The sequence below is a fragment of the Bidens hawaiensis genome, unplaced genomic scaffold (genome assembly GCF_021521415.1).
Source record: "Bidens hawaiensis isolate Kalapana, Puna unplaced genomic scaffold, B.hawaiensis_p1.1 tig00012335_1, whole genome shotgun sequence".
NCBI lineage: Eukaryota > Viridiplantae > Streptophyta > Magnoliopsida > Asterales > Asteraceae > Bidens > Bidens hawaiensis.
This window is the reverse complement of record NW_027492005.1, coordinates 213023-232747: the sequence shown is the minus strand read 5'-3', so window position 1 is coordinate 232747 and position 19725 is coordinate 213023. Positions and strand designations below refer to the sequence as shown.

Genomic DNA, 19725 nt, shown 5'->3' with positions numbered 1-19725 from the left:
AAAGCGTTAAACATATGCACTTGTATTTGAGGATTGTTTACCAACAAACAATCGCACCTAGTGCATATTTTAGAGAACTTGAACCCGCCTCATTTCTATAAAAATAAACACCAGACGTCACTAGACTTGGCAACCCTCGGTCGATTCGCACAAGAGAAATGAAATATTAGTGATATCCTCCATTTTCTCGTGATATTTTAACACCAATAATATCTAAGCACTCAAAAAAATAGTAGAAGATAATTGAGGACAAAAATAATATAGTTGTAAATAATAATAATAATAATAAGCCCAAACCTCTTATATAAAACTCACACAGCACACGATAAGAGCAAAATAGTCTTCTCCCCAAGAAAAGAAATCAAAATATTCATCCACCTGCAAATCATCCATGGATCCTTACAAGGTTTAACAACACACTAATTAATACTGCTTTTGATTATTATTATTATTACTATGTGATCAGTTAGGTTATATGATTGCTATCGTGCAATCAGTTATCTATAAGTATTGAATCTAATGTCTGATTACTTGATTTTGCATGTTTTTGATTCAATTGAAGGTATTTGATGAGGTTTTGTTGTATTGGATTAGTTTTTCCTTAATTGTGTGATTCCGTTCATGTTATTTAGGGTTTTGTAGTGATTGAAGTTGATACATGCACAAAGTTAATAGTGATGTTAAGTTTTTTAGATCAAAAGTTTAGTTTTGTGAATTCAGAGTGAATCTGATTAGGTTTTCTGATTATTTTACTCTTGTAACAAGTTTAAAGAGTTAATATAGTTTTAGCTGATTATTTTAAAGCTATTGATGGTAAATATGTTAAAAACAAAGTTTGATTTCTTTTGTAAATGTTTGATTTTAGTTGTAAGTATGCTTCTAGCTGATTATTTCAATGCTCTTGGCAGTAAATATGCAAAATAATAATAATAATAATAATAATAATAATAATAATAATAATAATAGGTTTGAAGTAAAGTTCATAGTATATGATTTTAGCTAATTATTTCAAAGCTATTGATAGTAAATATGCAAAAAAAATCTTTTTTTTGTAAAAGTTTGATGTAAAGTTCATTATATATAGTTTATGCTGATTATTTCAAAGTTCTTGGCATGTAAAATAAAGGTTTGAAGTATATCTCATAGCCTCATATTATATAGTTTTAGCTAATTATTTCAAATGTTTCAACTCTTTTGTAAATGGTTGAAGTAAACCTCTGAATCCATGTATAACTCAATTTACCTACAAATTACTTTTTATGATCCAATGTTTTAGCTATATATATGTTAGCATACATTAAACTGTGCAACATAGGATTCTTCATTTCTTCTTAGGGTTATTTGCAGTGTCACTGTTTTATTGTGATTTAACTGTTGACTCATGGTATTACTCTCTTGATTGATGCAGTACCGTTCTTCAAGTGCTTACAATACTCCATTTTGGACCACCAATTCTGGTGCACCCGTTTACAACAACAACAACTCATTGACAGTCGGCACCAGAGGTATTAAACACTATTTCTTGACATTTACCATGTTTATCATATACAATGCATAATAGTTCCACTAATCATAATATATTTCCCATTAAACAGGTCCGATCCTTCTAGAAGATTACCATTTGGTGGAGAAGCTAGCTAACTTCGACCGTGAACGTATCCCTGAACGTGTTGTTCATGCCAGAGGTGCTAGTGCAAAGGGTTTTTTTGAAGTCACACATGACATTTCTGCCCTCACGTGTGCTGATTTCCTTCGCGCCCCTGGTGTTCAAACTCCTGTTATCGTCCGTTTCTCGACTGTGATCCATGAACGTGGTAGCCCTGAAACCCTCAGAGACCCTAGAGGTTTTGCTGTGAAATTCTATACCCGAGAGGTAATACAAACATATATCATATATCTATATAATTGTATATATAAATAGATGCTACTTTGTCATATGTGGTCTTTAGTCTTTACTAATCATTTACATTTGTAGGGAAACTTTGATTTGGTGGGAAACAATTTCCCGGTGTTTTTTATTCGTGATGGGATGAAATTTCCAGACATGGTTCATGCACTGAAACCTAACCCTAAATCACACATTCAAGAAGACTGGAGGGTTTTGGATTTCTTCTCCCACCATCCCGAAAGTTTGCACATGTTCACATTTCTTCAAGATGATATCGGTGTGCCACAAGATTACCGACACATGGAAGGATCCGGTGTTAACACCTACACTTTGATTAACAAAGCAGGGAAAGCATATTATGTCAAGTTCCATTGGAAACCAACATGTGGCGTTAAAAGTTTGTTGGAAGAGGAAGCCATCAGAGTTGGTGGAGCTAATCATAGCCACGCAACACAAGATCTTTATGACTCGATTGCTGCTGGAAACTATCCTGAATGGAAGCTTTTTATTCAGACCATTGATCCTGATCATGAGGATAGGTTTGACTTTGACCCACTTGATGTGACCAAGACCTGGCCTGAGGATATCTTGCCATTGCAGCCCGTTGGTCGTTTGGTTTTGAACAAGAACATCGATAACTTCTTTGCTGAGAATGAACAATTGGCATTTTGTCCTGCAATTATCGTCCCTGGAATTTATTATTCTGATGATAAGTTGCTTCAAACCCGTATCTTCTCGTACTCTGACACGCAGAGACATCGTCTTGGACCGAACTATTTGCAGCTTCCGGCCAATGCTCCTAAATGTGCTCATCATAACAATCACTATGATGGATTCATGAATTTCATGCACAGAGATGAAGAGGTATACTTTTTTCAAACAATAATAAGGATAATGCTAATTATTGTTATTATAATAAGTTTTCTTATTATTATCATCTTACTTGTGTAGATTGATTACTTCCCTTCAAGATATGATCCTGCTCGTCATGCTGAGCAGTACCCTATTCCTTCCGTTAGGTTGTCAGGAAAGCGTGATAAGGTTGGTTATCGGTGTTTATCTTCTTTTTCTTGAAAACATGGCTTAATTTTATTGAAAGTTTAATTTTGATAATCGAGTAATTTTTTTTTAATGTGTTGGGATTGATGCAGCGTGTGATTGAGAAAGAAAACAACTTTAAGCAGCCAGGGGAGAGATACAGATCCTTCGCACCAGACAGGTATATTATATGCTTGCTTTGAATTATATATAATTTTGTAAATCATCTAACATGGCTGTAATTTAACTTTTTTACAGGCAAGAACGTTTCATCAACAGACTTGTTGGTGCTCTATCTGACCCGCGTGTCACTCATGAGGTCCGCTCGATTTGGGTTTCATACTGGTCTCAGGTTCGACCTTCTTTCCTCAGTTATAACGGTTGACTGACCGGTTTGACTTAATGTTCGTTTTATAGAACTTGTAGAATAACATAATTTATTGTTTTTGCAGGCTGACAAGTCTTTGGGGCAGAAGATAGCTTCACGGTTGAATGTGAAACCAAATTACTAAAGGAGAACATCAAAAGGACGTGTCGGTTATAAATCCAGACTTTGGTATACAAGGTAGTCTAGAGAAGTCGTCGTTTGTGTTATCGAATGTGGTGTCAAAAATTCTAAGAGTCGTTTCTTTTATTATTGTAATGTCGAATAACTCGTATGATGCTTCTTCTAAATAAAGTTTGTGTCACTGAATTTTTCGATGATGGATTTATGTAATCACTTGCTATTTCTTGATGATTATAATAGTATAATATTACTATGATTTTAGTTAAGTTATAATAGAGGATATGTAGTGTAATTTGATATGTCAAAAGGTTTTAGAATGAAGTTGTGATTTGCAATTAGTGGAAAATTAGCTTATGATCGCTAAGCATTATTTGGCATTTGCTGTTGAAATATTTCATGTAAAAATACCTTAGGTTATGCATAGAATATTATAGGAGGATAGATTGAATAATCTGCAACCGAATCACATGCAAATATGCATAGTAGTATGTGTTCTTGATCTCTTAAGTTTAGTGTTTTATTTGTGTTATGAAGTTGACTTCGTGTAATCCAAGACATTAAAGGGTATGCAATTATGCATTACTTGATCCATGTTTTATACAATATTTATCTAATTAATTATCTTTACCCAAATAAAACGTCCGTTGGCCATGCTTTAATGAATTTTGTTGGTAATTTTAGTGTTATCAACATGTATTTTAGTGAATTAGATTAACTTGTCGATCGAGATAATAACGTTAAAAATTAAACGAGTTAGGTGATGTGAAAATGCGAGCTCGATTTAATTCTAGGTGTCATTTGAATTTATTATTTGGTTTATACTTGGGCTATAGTCAAGTGGGCCTGTTATTACTTGGGCTCGTGTAATCGGTTTTTTAATAAAGCTATGTCCTACCTAGCTTCGATCGAAAATGGACAGAAGAGAACAGACGGTTATAGGAGGTTATCTCAGGTTCTTCATGGATACAAAGGAACGTCAAAACTCAATTCCATGATCTGAATTATTTGTCTAATCTGTTAAATCATCGTATGTAACCCACACATAAGTTTATAATGATTCATGTAACCCACACCGTATGTAACCCACACATAAGTTTGATTTCGGGTTTTAAACTACAATATATACAACAGATTTTGCTTTTAAAAACGAGTTATAAAATCGTTTTTCTTTTTCTTCTTTTGGTTGAAATAGTAATGTAGCCGTTTTTACACTCGAAATTCTTGGATTACATATCCGTACAATTGTTTTAAATTGGTGGTGGTTGTAGCAAGTTGGCAAGATCAAATTTATTTATTTCTGTTTTGGGTATAAAAATGTTGACCACTCGTGGTGAATTGAATCTAGTGGAAGAGAATAAGAGTGGCTTTGTTTTATTCACTTCACAAGATTTGTGGGGTTCGTTGGTTTTAACTTTAACCACAGAAAACTAATCCCTATTGAGACCATTTATTTGTTTTCCTAAAAATACCAAAAGATTGGTATAAAGCTACCAATGGTCATATTTGTGCGATGATTTTATGCGGGGTTTTTGTTTAGTCGTTTAAAAAATATATATTTATGCAGGTTTAATAGTTTAGAATATTCCGAATAATTTTCCTGAATCATGTACATAACACTTCATTATTAGATATAACTATTTCGGTGTTACTTTTAAAAGTTTTCATTGGACTATTCATAGAGAAAACAAGCATCTGTATGTTATTATGTTCTAAAAACGTGTGAAAAATCGTATGTAAAATAAACCAAAGACCTTTATTCGGATGAGAACCATCATAACATATTGCAGAAACTTCACAACTCTTGTGAAAAAGTTTGTTAGCTAAGGTTAAAACTGTCACAACCACTAGCGTGGTCTAGCGACAAAGGTGTATAATCTTCAACTGAATGGTTGTGAGTTCTAGTCTCACTTAAGACATGGAGTAACATACTAACATAGGAGTGGAAAAAAAAGATATTAGCCAATAAAAAAAAGCTTAAAACCGTCGATATTTATTCAAATTACACTAGCGATAACTATATTAAGATGAAAGATCTTCTGTAATAACTTGGTTATTGCTAATGATTGGGCAAATTGGCTATTATTAACATGTTAGCGATAACTCGACTATTGTTTTGTTGATTGTCCAAGTTATTGCTGATGCACACATAATGCTAATAGAAGTTACTTGCAATTACCTACTACCACCGACAAACAACAAGCCTCCCCCCTCCCCGAGCTGTTTGTCGGTGCATGAAATAAAAATAAATTATAACGAATGTGTATCCCACATCTCTAACTTGTATAAAATTTATTCTTATTTTCTTTTATTGTAAAGTTGATCCGGTTATTTTAAAGTGAAAGAAATTGAGACTAAAATTATCAACATTTTATTCTAAAATCTTAGCAAGACTCTTTAAGAGTTTTATTCTTACTTTTCTTTATCTTTATTTCTTATAGCATCAGTTGCTTATCACTTTCAAATTAATCTTAGTTCTAAGTGATAAAAAGATAACTCTTCTTTAATTGAGTAGTGAATTATCAAGTCCCTGAAGACTCGACGCTTAGATTATACCAATGTCCGTATCAACCAAAAGTCTTCGGACATGGTCTCGACTTATATTGGAAAGGTTAGGACTACCAAACACCGGGCCAACTGTGGCTCAAGGATTCGATATCCGGACTTGGTCGTTACTTTGTACTAAAGTGCTTTTGAACTATGGTGTAACCAAAAGAAGCATTAAGTGTATAGTGAGGTGGCATCCACATAGCATATAGCATTGCCACATCAGCTTTCAATAGGATGTTGGTGAATAAAAACTTTGTAACATATTGCTTATTCTTTTTAGTTTATCTTGCAACAACATATATTATATGTGGTTCACTGGTTCATGAATAAAAACTCTTAATAATTTGGTGGACACATTGTAAAGAAAAGTAAATTAATCTACATGGAAATGTGAAAATAATAAAAATGAGATTCACCCAAGTTAAAATCAAAGTACATAATTATTAATAATAAAAGCAAATTAAGCAACATAGAAAGGTGAAAATTATTTTGTTTCCTTTGATATCCATCCGGAGTTAATCTTCTTACTTAGTTTCGACATGAGTTTGATGCGTTTGCATGCAAGCTTTATGCCTTCATCATGAAATTCCACCCATTTTTGTTCCATCTCCTCCAGCTCTTTTTGAGGCCCACGCGTTATTAAGCTTGTTCTAAGATTGCCTTTTATTATCTCACGTCCCCTAACTCCAAGCTCAACATCGGCGTGCATTTCCTCTATGCAATAATCCATATACGGATACTTATCCCCAAAAATAACATCATTATCAACACTATGAGCGGCGCCTTCGTTCTCTCTGTTGACGCGATCTGAGCTTGTTCGCTTTCTCTTTTTTGATTCAAATGCCTTTGTCAAGAAAACGCCACCATAGACCGATCTCTTGAAGGCTTTTTTGTTAGCCATTTTTTTTTGTTATGAAAATTCATAAGAAAATGGATGCTATTTATACACATACGGAAAAAGAATATTTATGGATATAATCTCTCTCAGTTTTGTGAATATATGGTGTATTATGTATTATAGGAACTATATTATGAGAATATATGTGTATATAATATGTCTTTTGTGTTTGCATTCATATATTCTTCTAGCATCACACTAATTTTTACTAATATTCTATGGTAAACAACCAAATATACGGCAAAATTTTTTATATATATATGAAACAATATTTAAGTAATGAATAACTGTAAACTTACTGTCAAATTACAATCATGTAAATTATATTAACTAATGCCAAAATTAAGCTGACTTGATTTCTTGCCTAATTAATCATCAATTATACATGTTAAGAATCATAATTTTTCTTAACAAATTATGCTATCTATGCTGTGGATGCATGCATATATGTATGTAAATATGATGTATGTCATTATGTAGTATGTTAGGTACCCGTATATTATACGACTCGTATATATGTTAAATGTGAAAAGGAAAAATGAATTGTTTTTAAATCAAAATTGTATAACATACCTATGTGTCAACGTGTTATACACATTTGATTAATAAATGACACAATCTGAAAAGGAAAAAAAAGATGAAATGTGAAAAAACAACGTTTGAACCTCGAAAAATGAATAAGAATATCATATTGTTAAAAATGTGTAGCAAATGTGTAGCATGCTACTACACGTTTGGCATGTATTTCCGACAACTTGAGTTTGTTTTTTTTATTCACGAGGCTCATATGTGTGTTACATATTTGTTACACATTTCTGAATTAACTGATTTAACCGAACTGAAAAAACCAAACCACTAACCATCGTTTCTTTTAACTCAAAACAATTTTATACTACATTGTTTTAGACGCATGTCAGTTTGTAATGACTTTGAATGTATTTGAGTTTAAAATGGTAAATATTGTTTTGTGAATGAACTTGTGGTCGTTTAAATAGGTTTTGTGGCTTTTTATTATTTTTTAGTAGATTAAAAATTGGTTAGCTCTGGTTTTCTTAACGTTGATTTTAAAAAATAAATTTGTCGGAAAACAATTTATATAGGTGCCTGCATCGGCATAACTTTTATATGTATCGGAATTACGTCGGTATGCAATTAATATATCCGTCAGAATTGCGTAGTAAAACTAAAAACTAATACCATATTTATACATATATGGATATACCATTTTATTTTTTTTAAACTAATACGGTAATTATTATTATTAGAAGTTGTTAAAAAGTGTGATAAATTTGCAACAAAATGATTGGTCGGAATTGTGTCACAATTTGCATCGGAATTGTGTCACAAAAGAATTTCCAATGAGGGTCTCTACGGCATGCACGATAACAAAGCACAAATACGAATGTGAATTCGCTATGAAAGTTTAGGTTAATTTACTATGTGAAACAGTAAGTGAGTTAACATCAATACACGCTTGACACAATGTAAATTTACTGCCACGAATTTACAAGAATGTGAATATACATTAGTTCATATGTAAGTTAGTGTTACAAATGTAAAGTCATATATGAATTAATAATGTTAGTTTACATGTAATTTACTATTAATTCCATAGTTAAACACCCAAATAAAACTATATCAAACACCCCTTGTATATATATCAACAATAAGGAAAATAAAAATAAAAAGAAAAAAAATAAAGAAGATTAAAAATTATTCGAAAGAGAGTATTTTTTTTTTTAGTTTACAAATGAAGTGGACAATCTCCAAAGTCCCACCGTGCTCGTGTTAGTGCACTACTTTTCAACAAGGTGGATCACAAAGAACACCCAAGTCCACTATGTTTATATGAACTTTAAAATTCTATTATTTAAATTATAATAATTTGGAAAAACGTAATTAATTTTTTTGTTAAATAGAGCTTAAGAATTTTTAAACTGGTATTTAACTTGTACCGTATTTGAAAAAAACAGTTAATCGTATGTACGAGAAATTCAATCGGGTTAGATAGTTTACCTTGTAACTTCTTATAAAAAAATAACCCAAAAGAATATGATTCCAAGATATAAAATTATCCAAAAATTAATCAATAATAGAAAAAAGAATATAAAAGCAATTTATTTTTGAAAACTAATTCAAAAATTTACTCGTATTACATATAATTTTTTTTAACAACCAACGAATAAATTTCAGTTATCTGGGATAATCCAATGGCAAAAGACGATCACATTCATGATCGCATACAGTGTTGGGTAGTCCAAGCTCACCATCTTCTGTTTCGGGGAAACCCACCGCCCGAAGGCCCACCGCTGTAAAACTCGGTTGAGATTAATTTCGAACTTAAGACCTTGTGGTCTCCGTCCCAAATCTTTAATTCCTCTCGATGCTAGTTGTGCTAAAGTTAATTAGCATATTGAGTTTATACTAATAATAATCTAAAATTACAATAATATAATAATGTTCAAATTACTTGATGTTCCAAAAGGGATCTTGGATTTTCAGAAAATATACTTGACTCTTAGAAGAATATACACAGTTCAAACAATTTTATATAAATGCTAATTTTACTGGTAAATGTAAAAAAGGTATTTAGCCTTCAACAACAATAGAGCATCCTAATTCCTAATCATCAGTATGTAATGTTATGACTAAAATCTAATGATGTAGATTTTAAAAAACTTGTTTTTCTGTTTAAATAAAACTAACGGGCACAGCTTGTTGTTGTTGTCCATTTACCTTGTATTTCAATTTAAAGTAAAGTTATTAAATGCATTCCGATCTATGAGAAATTTGGTACAAAATTAAGATTCTAAATTAACCCTATAAAACTCAAAACCATTTGCATACAAATCATAAGTCAATCGCTTATTATACTTTCACAAGAAAACTGATTTTTATCTATTACATACCGTTCCAGAAATGTGATTGGCGTTTTATTTTTTTCTCCAACTAAGCGTAATCGATCAAGTTGAAGGCTTTGTGATGATTGCAATTTAAAGTTGACTAAGTTTAGAGTTGAAAAATACGATTAGCACTTACCTTTGAATATTCTCTTTAGAAAGATTCTAAAACCTAATAACAATTTAGTTGTTTATAAATTGCCAATTTTTATACGATTGCAATTTGAAAGGCCATTCGGCTCAAGACTTTGTTAATTATTTTTCTCAAACAATCGGGCTTTAAGATTTATGTAGAATATTTATTAATTTTCTCTTATTCTAATTCTTCAAATCTTACATAATCCTTTGCAATCTTATTCTTATTATTCGTCTATCATAAGAGCATTCAAATTAAGAAAGATCTGATTATAATAAAGTGGTAGACAACAAGCTACGCTACAACTTCTTTTGAATGACAAAACCGAATATTCAATATACAAAATTATACTTGGAGGGAACCGGCAGATAATGTGGGTTTGGGTCAAGTTCCAGGTTGTGATCTAATATTCTTTAAACATGAATACATGTGAAGAAACACTAAAAGACTCCGGCGGTTTAAGGATAATCTTAGGGTTAAGTAGATGTTTCCCACGAGGGTTAGGTCCGGCAAAGATGGTTATTCTTCTCGACCTGCAAAACAGACACCGTGAGCTCGTCACTGAGAAGGGGGGGGGTTCCTCCTTGTGACCACCCCCCGGCGTGAGAATCAGACTAGATTGCTCTGAATATAAGTGTATATTGAGAGAAATAGCTAGAGAAGATAAGATAATGATATCGTTCCAAGGTGTTGGAGTATTTATAGCCGAAGGTAGGTTTCCAAGCAGGTACGACCAGCTGTATAATATTCCTTTTCCACCAACTACGGGCTATGTTCGTGCCACGATGGGAGTTGGTGGGTAGGCAGCGGCTGATAGTGACATTTTGTACTGGAGCGTGCTCCTCCTCGTACTATTGTTGGTGAGCTGTCACCCTGTGATTGGTTCATGGGCTGCTTTTGTCAGATCTTGTCTATTTGTCCATACCTTGGCAGGTATAGTACAAAAGATCTTCTAGAAGCGTACGGACTGGCTCTTTTGGGCGGGAATATTCCCGCCCTGCTCATTCCTTCTTCAGGTGACATTGCTGAAGTATAAGAGTTAGTGCCTTATGCGTGTAGCCGTACTGTTAGTGCGGGTAGCCTTCCTTCTTGGCTTGTACCCATAGCTGCGGGAACAGGCAAGGTACTGTACCAAGGGAGGCTTTCCTGCGGGAACAGCTGGCTTACTGCGTGTAAGGTCTTCATCTCTCTGAGCATGGTGGGTCCTGCGGAACCAGTTTGTCTTTGCGCAGACGTACCTCTTCAAGGTGTGTCTTGCGGGTCCAACTGGGCTTTGCGGGGACCTACCTCTTCAAGTCCCCCCAGTCCATTGTTCTTTTCATGAATTGTTAATAAGTGAGGTGAACTTTTGGACTTTAAGCAAGGGGTTTTAAAGAGGGGTTTTTGTTTTCTAAGCTTTTCCGTGGGGATTCTTCCCGCAGTTTTCCTAATGTCACTTGCAGAAATTCCCGACTTTTCTGCCTGATCTTTGGTTATGATGCGGGTAGGTGTTTAACCCCTTCGCAAGTCGGGAGCGTTGAGTTTCACTTGCATAGATTCTTCACGGGGTTTTGGTAGTTTTGAACATAGTGATCAGTTATGTTAAACCACCAATTCCACTTTGAAGCTTCAATCTAGTTCTCAACGTTCCCGCCGTGCGGAGGGTGTTACTTCTCTTTCCGCAAGCATGGCCCATAAGATCCTTCTTGGCTTCAATTCCCTGCAAGTGCTAAGTATGTGAAGGGTTTCGCCTTGACACTTTACCCGCACTTGTCTTATGGTTTTTTGCTTCCCAAGGTAAGGGGGTATATTCCCTCTTATTATTGAATCTTTTTGAATCTTTTTGAAATTCAAAGAGTTGGTGAAAGGATAAGGACATCCCAAACGGTTGAAGTGACGTTGGCGTCTCCTGACGGTTTCTTCTGACGGTTTCAGGACGTGCAGGAAGTTATGACGACGTGACAGTATGTGGTCAATCCAGACGCTTTTTCAGGCGCGTGGGCGCGAGTTTTATGGCACGCGTCCTTTTGACAGCTGTTGCCAGCTTGCTTTATCCACGTGTCGCCGTTTCATTGCACCTGCGCTTTCTCTCTCCTCCGCATTAAATTCATCGCATTCATTGCGATGAGTATATAAGGGGGGAGAGGGTGTATCTCATTCCATACTTTCACTTCACTCTTCTTCTCTAAGCGATTTCCGGCGAATACTCAACTTTTCCGTCGAGCATTCTCCTGAAATCGCTCTCTTTAACATCTAAAAAATGTCGTCTTTTACTCATGATCCCGAGGTTAATGTCGAGGAGTCCGATGTATACCTTGAGAACCCGACATCCACGTCTGATAAGGACGATAAGAGTACTGCTGGCGAGTGCTAGTGTACTCTTTCTGTCGATTTATACCACTATATCGTCAATAAGTTCATGCTCGAGCCTTATGAGCCTGAGTTTCCGGAGCCCCACCAGACGGTGTACGATGCCCCTAAGGGCAAGATAGGGGTCTACGCCTCGTTCTTCATATATGGGAATCTCAGATTCCCATTAACGAAGTTTGTATACCGTGTTTTGGAGAAACACGGTGAGCATTTGACGGAGGTGCACCCGATGGCGATTGCTAAAGTTCGCCACTTCGAATGGGTGTGCCGTATTCTGGGCATCGAGCCCCGCGTCGACCGCCTGATGACCTTCTACTCCTGGAGGTGCATCCAGGGTTGGTATACCCTGGTCACTCGGATCAAGGGGTTGAAGATTTGCGCTACCGAGCGCAGTCTTCGGTCTTGGAAGCGGGAGTTTTTCTACATCTCCGCTCGCGTCGTCCTCATCGCGATGACGTTCAAGAACGGGAGGGCGCTCCCTAACCTTCACGCCTCCAATTACCAGGAGGCGGAATGGTTCGCCAAGATCTCCCAGATCTAGACTCCGGTTTATCGCTTCGCGGAGTCTGGGATGGTGATGCTCGGGATGAGCCGCGTATGGAAGGATGCTGGGTCTAGGACGCCGCAATTACCCATCGTCCTTGAATACGGTTTGAGCTCTATTCCTTACGGTATGCTCCACTTTTTGTGTTGGTTTAGGGTTTTTCTTCTAACATTGTTATCTTTTTTATTTTAGAGGGGAACGACTTACAGTTGCTCTTGCATCCGCGGGAGACTGGTGGTCCCGCACAGTTGGGTACTCGTGATCTCGATGAGAACGAGTTGCCAATTCTGGAGCAAACGGCGGATAGATTCGTAGAAGTCTACCCGCCGGGCCACGAAATTTTGAGCGCCACTCGGCCAGGTAAGGAATTTTTTAATCCTCGTCCTCTTCATGCTCAAACTTCTGCTGAAGTTCCTCTGATTTTGTCATCTTCTGATGAGGGATCCACAGATGGGTCTTTCTTTGTGAGGAAGAAGAAGGCCGCTGGCGTGAAGGGCAAGGCGAATGTTACCTCCGTCGTCGACCTGGGGAATCAGTCTGATTCCGAGACTGAAAGTGAGGAGGCGGCGGGGAACCTTGGTGGTGGCGAGACCATTGCCTCGGAGGTTGAGACGGCTGTCACTTCCGAGCAACCAAGCGTTACGACGGTGACTGGCGTGAAGAGGTCAGTTCCATCGGGTTCGTCTCCGCCCGTCAGGTCTTTCAAGATTAAGAAAACCCGTAAGTATATTTTTTGGGCGGGAATATTCCCGCCCTGCTCATTCCTTCTTCAGGTGACATTGCTGAAGTATAAGAGTTAGTGCCTTATGCGTGTAGCCTTACTGTTAGTGCGGGTAGCCTTCCTTCTTGGTTTGTACCCATAGCTGCGGGAACAGGCAGGGTACTGTACCAAGGGAGGCTTTCATGCGGGAACAGCTGGCTTACTGCGTGTAAGGTCTTCATCTCTCTGAGCATGGTGGGTCCTGCGGAACCAGTTGGTCTTTGCGCAGACGTACCTCTTCAAGGTGTGTCTTGCGGATCCAACTAGGCTTTGCGGGGACCTACCTCTTCAACATGATAATGAAAAAAAAGAATCAATAACCTTGTGTTTGTTAATCCTGCAAGGAGAGACCGAAGATGGCATGATTCAAATGTTTGATTGGTTCCCGTTTATGATGCATTGAATGATAGCGAAATTATGAGAGATAAAAAGAGGACAGATTTGTGGTGATTGATTAACTTTATTCTTTCTAGTTATCTCTTTATTTATATATACCTAAGGCCTCTCAGTATACTGTTACAATCTATGCGTTAAAGTTGACATGGAGTTGCGAAAGGCGTTAAATATCACTCCCCGCCTAGCGTTAAGTGTGTTAAACTGAACATGAGTGAAGCTCTTAACATGTTAAAAAGGGGTTAAAAGTAGTGGTTGTACTATTTGACCCTCAATATTAGAGTTATTTATATTAAGAAATTATTGTTTCCATTTTTTTATGTTTATTACTATTTGACCTCCAAGATTTCTTTTTTTTTTAACGACCAACTAAGTAACGTTGGATACTCCACAGACAGCCCCCATTGGTTAAAGGTAACCCGAGCCTGCCACAAGTCAGGAAGAACGGAGCCCCTAGTGGTCCACCTATTGAGGGATTCCCCGAAACCTGACCCCCACGCCCGTCAAATGACACGACAACGAGGAGCCGGTAAAACCGGTGAGATCAGGACTTGAACTCTGACAAGCCAGGGTCATCCCTCATATCTCTAGTATAAATTGATGATAGTGAGATTTGAACCCCTACCTCTTACTAACAAAGTGAGTGTTCTAACATTAAGTCACATCTAATTTATGATCCAAGATTTTAATATATATATATATATATATATATATGTTTATGTTTATCTTATCAGAGTTTTTTTTCTGCTTTAAATTAACTTAAAAAAGTTAATGAAATACAAATTTTATTATTTGTTATTGTATTTAAATATATTGTTTAATGTTAAAATAATAAAAAATATATGTGAGGTGGAGTTACAAGGGTTAACCCATTTCAAAGGTGAGATGAAGTGAAAGAAAAATAAGGAGTCATGTAATATTTAGATGAAGTTAAAAGAAGTTAAAATATACCTCATGATTTAACAAGAGACCAAATTAGAATAATAAGAATAATTACATTCATCATACCATTTATCTTAAAGGATATTTGAATTAGTGATCTTTTAATTTGTTTTGAAATGGTGACTTTCTTTATAATAGGATGCCACATCTCTTTCAAGAGGAGCCCATCCATTTCACTCAGGTCAGACTATGTTGTCTTAACGGAATTCACGCTGACGTCCGAGTTTGACTTGGGCGTTCCCCGGAAAAACCCAATAGCCTCAACCCGCCCGAAGACACAACGGACAAGTTAACCAGACCGAAATCTAAACAATAATAAATGTGTATAATTAAATAGTTAAATATTGAATCTTACATTTGATCCAACTGGTATCCATCACTTCATCAGTATCATATTTGGCAACATCATTCTATCAATATTAAACTTAATAGCAATTCAGAGTATGAACTCGTGGTGATATAATGATTGTCAAGTGGCAGCCGATAGTATGGTTTCTTGAGGGGATGTCCAAGCCAAACTCTGAAACTAGCATGAGCCTGGTTAAGACAACATAGTCTGGTCAAAGTGGAGCAACTGGACTATCCAAATTAAAGAGTGTGGTGGCTTAACAAACAAGAAATCCACTCAACTCATTAGATTGCTTTATTTGTAAATGTTGGTTTTTCATGCATTTGACCCAAATTCACGGGTAGAGTCTCACCAAACCTAGATAGCTATTAAACAGGTTATAACATCTTATTATTTTAAAAATTAACCTCACCAAATATTTGATACAAAAATCCTATAAAATATGGATATAATAAAAATTAATATTCAATTTTTTTAAAAAAATATATTATTTATAACTATGAAACAATTTTATAGTAAAAAATAAGCGGGTCATGGGTCTCATAAAACTTAGATAGCTTTTAAACGGGTTGTAACATCTCATTTATTTGTGAAACCCTTTCATCATCAAACCTAAGTATATTATTAATTTTATACAATAAATAAAATTAAAATATCGTTTATTTAATTAAAATTTCAAAAGAGGGTGGCGGCGCAGCATGTTGCCCATCTACCTGCCTCTTTATTGTAATTGGATCATTTATTTAATTAAAAATATCGTTCTTTAAATACAATAAATATATATTAATATTAGAAACATAAACTGTATAACAAACCCCGTAATTAAACCCTAGTGTGATTTTTCAATATGGATTTAGCTAGACGATTCTTTTTTTCTTTTAAGTTTAACTTGAATGAAAAGTTTCACAAAATAATATCAAAATTATAACAAATAAACATAAACGAATAAATATAAAAATTAAGTAGATAATTCATTCAACGTTTCATTAAAAAATGAATAAACCCAACATAAATTAATCAAAATAGGTTCGATCAAGTATATTATTAACTACTTACAATAAATAAACTAAAATAAAAAAATATACATTCACAATATTATAAACGAAAAATTTAAACAACCCACATAATACGAGGGACAAAAACTGATACTCCTATATTTTACGCGTTGGTACCATTATGCGGTTTGCTCTTTGATAATCCAACTTAAATAAAGACACATTGCTACATAATAAGTATCAAATTTATTTTCTTTCATGTTTATTTTATTACTAGTTTGAGGCCTGTGTTTTACACGGGTAATTGATGAACATTTTAAATTTTAACAATTAAGTGAAATCCAATCAACAACATGATCATATATTGTTAATATAATTATAATTTACATTAAAATTACAAAAATAACATAACTAAGATTACATAGATGTGTTACAAATAAGTAAAACCTTACTTCTACATTACATTTTGTTATTGTATTGGTCAGTATACATTGTTTATCAAAAATTAAAATCTTTACTACATATCTTCTTGTAACTTTTGATGAGGTAACATATAAGTCTGCTTATAACTCTTTCTTGTGACAAGTAAGGCTCTTTAAATACATACCAACCATAGATAAATGATAATGTATCCATGAAACTAACAAAAAAATATTTATACATATAAAATATCATATATTTTAATCAATTAATATGATGTCATTTTATATCATCCGCTCATGTTTATCCAAATATCATTATTGTCTCAAAAACCAGACTTCCTAACTTTGATTAGATAATCATCTTTATAATTTGAAATTGATTGATTATTATAAATTTGTTGTCATTAATATTCTTTGTATGATAAATTTTTAATTGATTTTATATTTTACAATTAACACTTGCATAATCAAGCAACATATATATAACCGAAATTAAAATATAACAAAATGCTTTGTTTCATTTCATATGAACGTAATTGTCAGAAAAATGACAAAGATATACTAACCTTAAAGCATGGTCAAATAACAGTGATTATTCTAATCGATATATAGTGATTTTTATTTATAATACTTGAAAAAATTGGATTAAGAATGTTTAAATTTTGAATATTAATCCCGTGTTATTAGTTAATGTTATGAGAAGTTATTGGAATATTTAACTAATCGATATATATATATTAACAACTTATAAAAAAAAGCAAAAATTTCAGATTTATGGAAGCTTGGTAAATGACTTTTAATTAGATTAACTATTTTTAAAAAAAAATAATGTGAAAATAAAATATCCTTGAATATAATGAGAAGCATGATTAGGTTACAAATAATAAAAAAAACATAATATATATTTCTATTAAGTTATATTATAATTAAGATGTGAATCTTAATGAATTTTTATAAATTTTATTAATAAATGTTATAATTGTAATTTTTAAAAAAAAAATTGTATATAACTTTATAATTTTGAATATAAATCATAATACACACTTTAATTTTGTACTAACCAACAGGTAAAACTACCATAACCTATTTTGATGATTTATATAAAAATAAAATTAATAAGTTAATATAATATTGAAATTATGTACATACCTGATAAAATGATATTTTAGGTTTCAATATCGTAAATGATTTTTTGGAAAACGAAAATAGTGGAATGAGATTGAAACAAATTTTCTAGTTTAACGTTTTGAATGCTTTTAGTTAAGTAATTTGTCTTATAAGGCATATTAAATTAAATACATTTAAATGTATAAAAAAGGTATAAATTAAGCCATAAAATATATATTTTCTGAAGCGTTTTGATCTGAGTTATGAAAGAAAATATTGAAAACTAAATATCGATCTTTTTATTACTAAAACACTTATACTACACAAAAATGTCATATAAATAAATGACAAATAGTTCATATAGTAAATCATTATACATATGGATTATAATTATAATGTTTAAGATATATAGTCCATGTTTGCAATATTTATATAAAATGTTTGGTGAAAATTAAGAAAAATACATATTTTCCCGATTTCATATGCATATGAGAAAATTTTAAATTCAAATTTGAAACTAATCTTATATATAAAATTTTGCATTGCTGCTCGAATCCTAGTTATTTGTAGTTTCCATACAAATCCAAATTCTTCGACAATAATGCTTATTTATTTTTTTAATTTACAATTATCCGTGACTTTAAAATTTTATTTTAACATGTCTAAAACTTCAATTTTGATATTTCCTTATTTTGTTATTTCACAATTAATGTTAATAAATAAATAAGTTAGAACTTACATTTAATAACAATTGAATTCAAAAATTGAAAAGACTTAAAATATAGGGACCATATATTAAAATAGGTTGAAAATGGGGAGAATGGCTAAGAGATTGACAAGTGGAAAATATAAGTAGTCATTTATTAGAATAGATAGATACAAATACTATACATAAATTGATAAAATATATATATATATATATAAATTAATCTTATAATTCTCTGGAATAAAGTAAAAGGGTTGATGAATATTTAGAACTGTAAATTAGATGCTTAACTTATATAACTTTTTATCCCTAACATGGTCATGTGATGCTTAACTTTTATCCCTTTTTAAAATTATAAATTTGTTGCTTAACTTAAAAGTTTTTAATCACTCACATAATACCATATAAATCATTAAGGTTTACAAACTACTTTATTTACATAAAATACATTTGTTCATATAACAACTATTTTTTTTAAGTCATTCATACTTTGATGAGGTGGTAAGATGGTTAGTATGTAAAATAAGAAGACAAAGATATATATAATTTCTGTAGAGTGTAAAATTTAATCGTTAAAAAAATACAGTTCTTTTAAGTAGTATTTATTTTTGTATAATTATTGTACATTTCGTCACTTTATCTTCAAATCTCATTATAATATTGTAGTTTTAAATACCATATTAACTATTACATTTTTAGCCAATGTTTTGAAAGCCACGTTGTATCAACTTATTCAACGATATCCAATGCAATAAGAAATTGTGTTCATGTTTTCACAACCCATCTTGTTTAGCTTATAAGATCAACAACTTTAAAATTATTTACAACAATCAAGTATAAAATCTTAAAATACATGTTAAAGGAATCATTAAAGTAGTCATATTGTATGTGTGCATGTCATGTATACCTAATTTTTGGAACAAATAATTTTAATCATATAAATCATATCACACACATATATTTTTGTTGTATAAATAATTTTTTCGTGCGAACGATATAAAGCAAAGAGCAAAAATATCACGTGCTGACAATACTACAAATATTCAAATTTGGGGTGGGGGGCATGCTTATGTAGACCTTACAAGAGTGTGCTCTCTTGTTGGGCTTAGGGACTTCGGGTTTGTTGCTAGGCAACCGTGTTGAAGGAAGAATACAGAAAAATTGTTAAGCAAGAGAAGACCTGTACTGAGAATCAACATGACTTTATTACTTTGCCTTTGATACATTTTGGTCCCTTGCCTCA

The 19725-nt window shown here is 33.3% G+C and overlaps 1 protein-coding gene across 1 annotated transcript; it reads left to right on the top strand.

Annotated features, from left to right (window-relative positions):
• Positions 1-247: 247 nt before the first annotated feature.
• On the top strand, positions 248-3631 carry LOC143540801 (catalase-like). Its single transcript, XM_077033778.1, has 8 exons — positions 248-406; positions 1409-1505; positions 1596-1873; positions 1976-2752; positions 2840-2929; positions 3040-3107; positions 3185-3278; positions 3379-3631. Exons 1-8 carry the CDS (start codon positions 392-394, stop codon positions 3436-3438), a joined length of 1479 nt encoding a protein of 492 aa, XP_076889893.1. The 5' UTR covers positions 248-391; the 3' UTR covers positions 3439-3631.
• The last annotated feature ends 16094 nt before the right edge of the window (positions 3632-19725 follow it).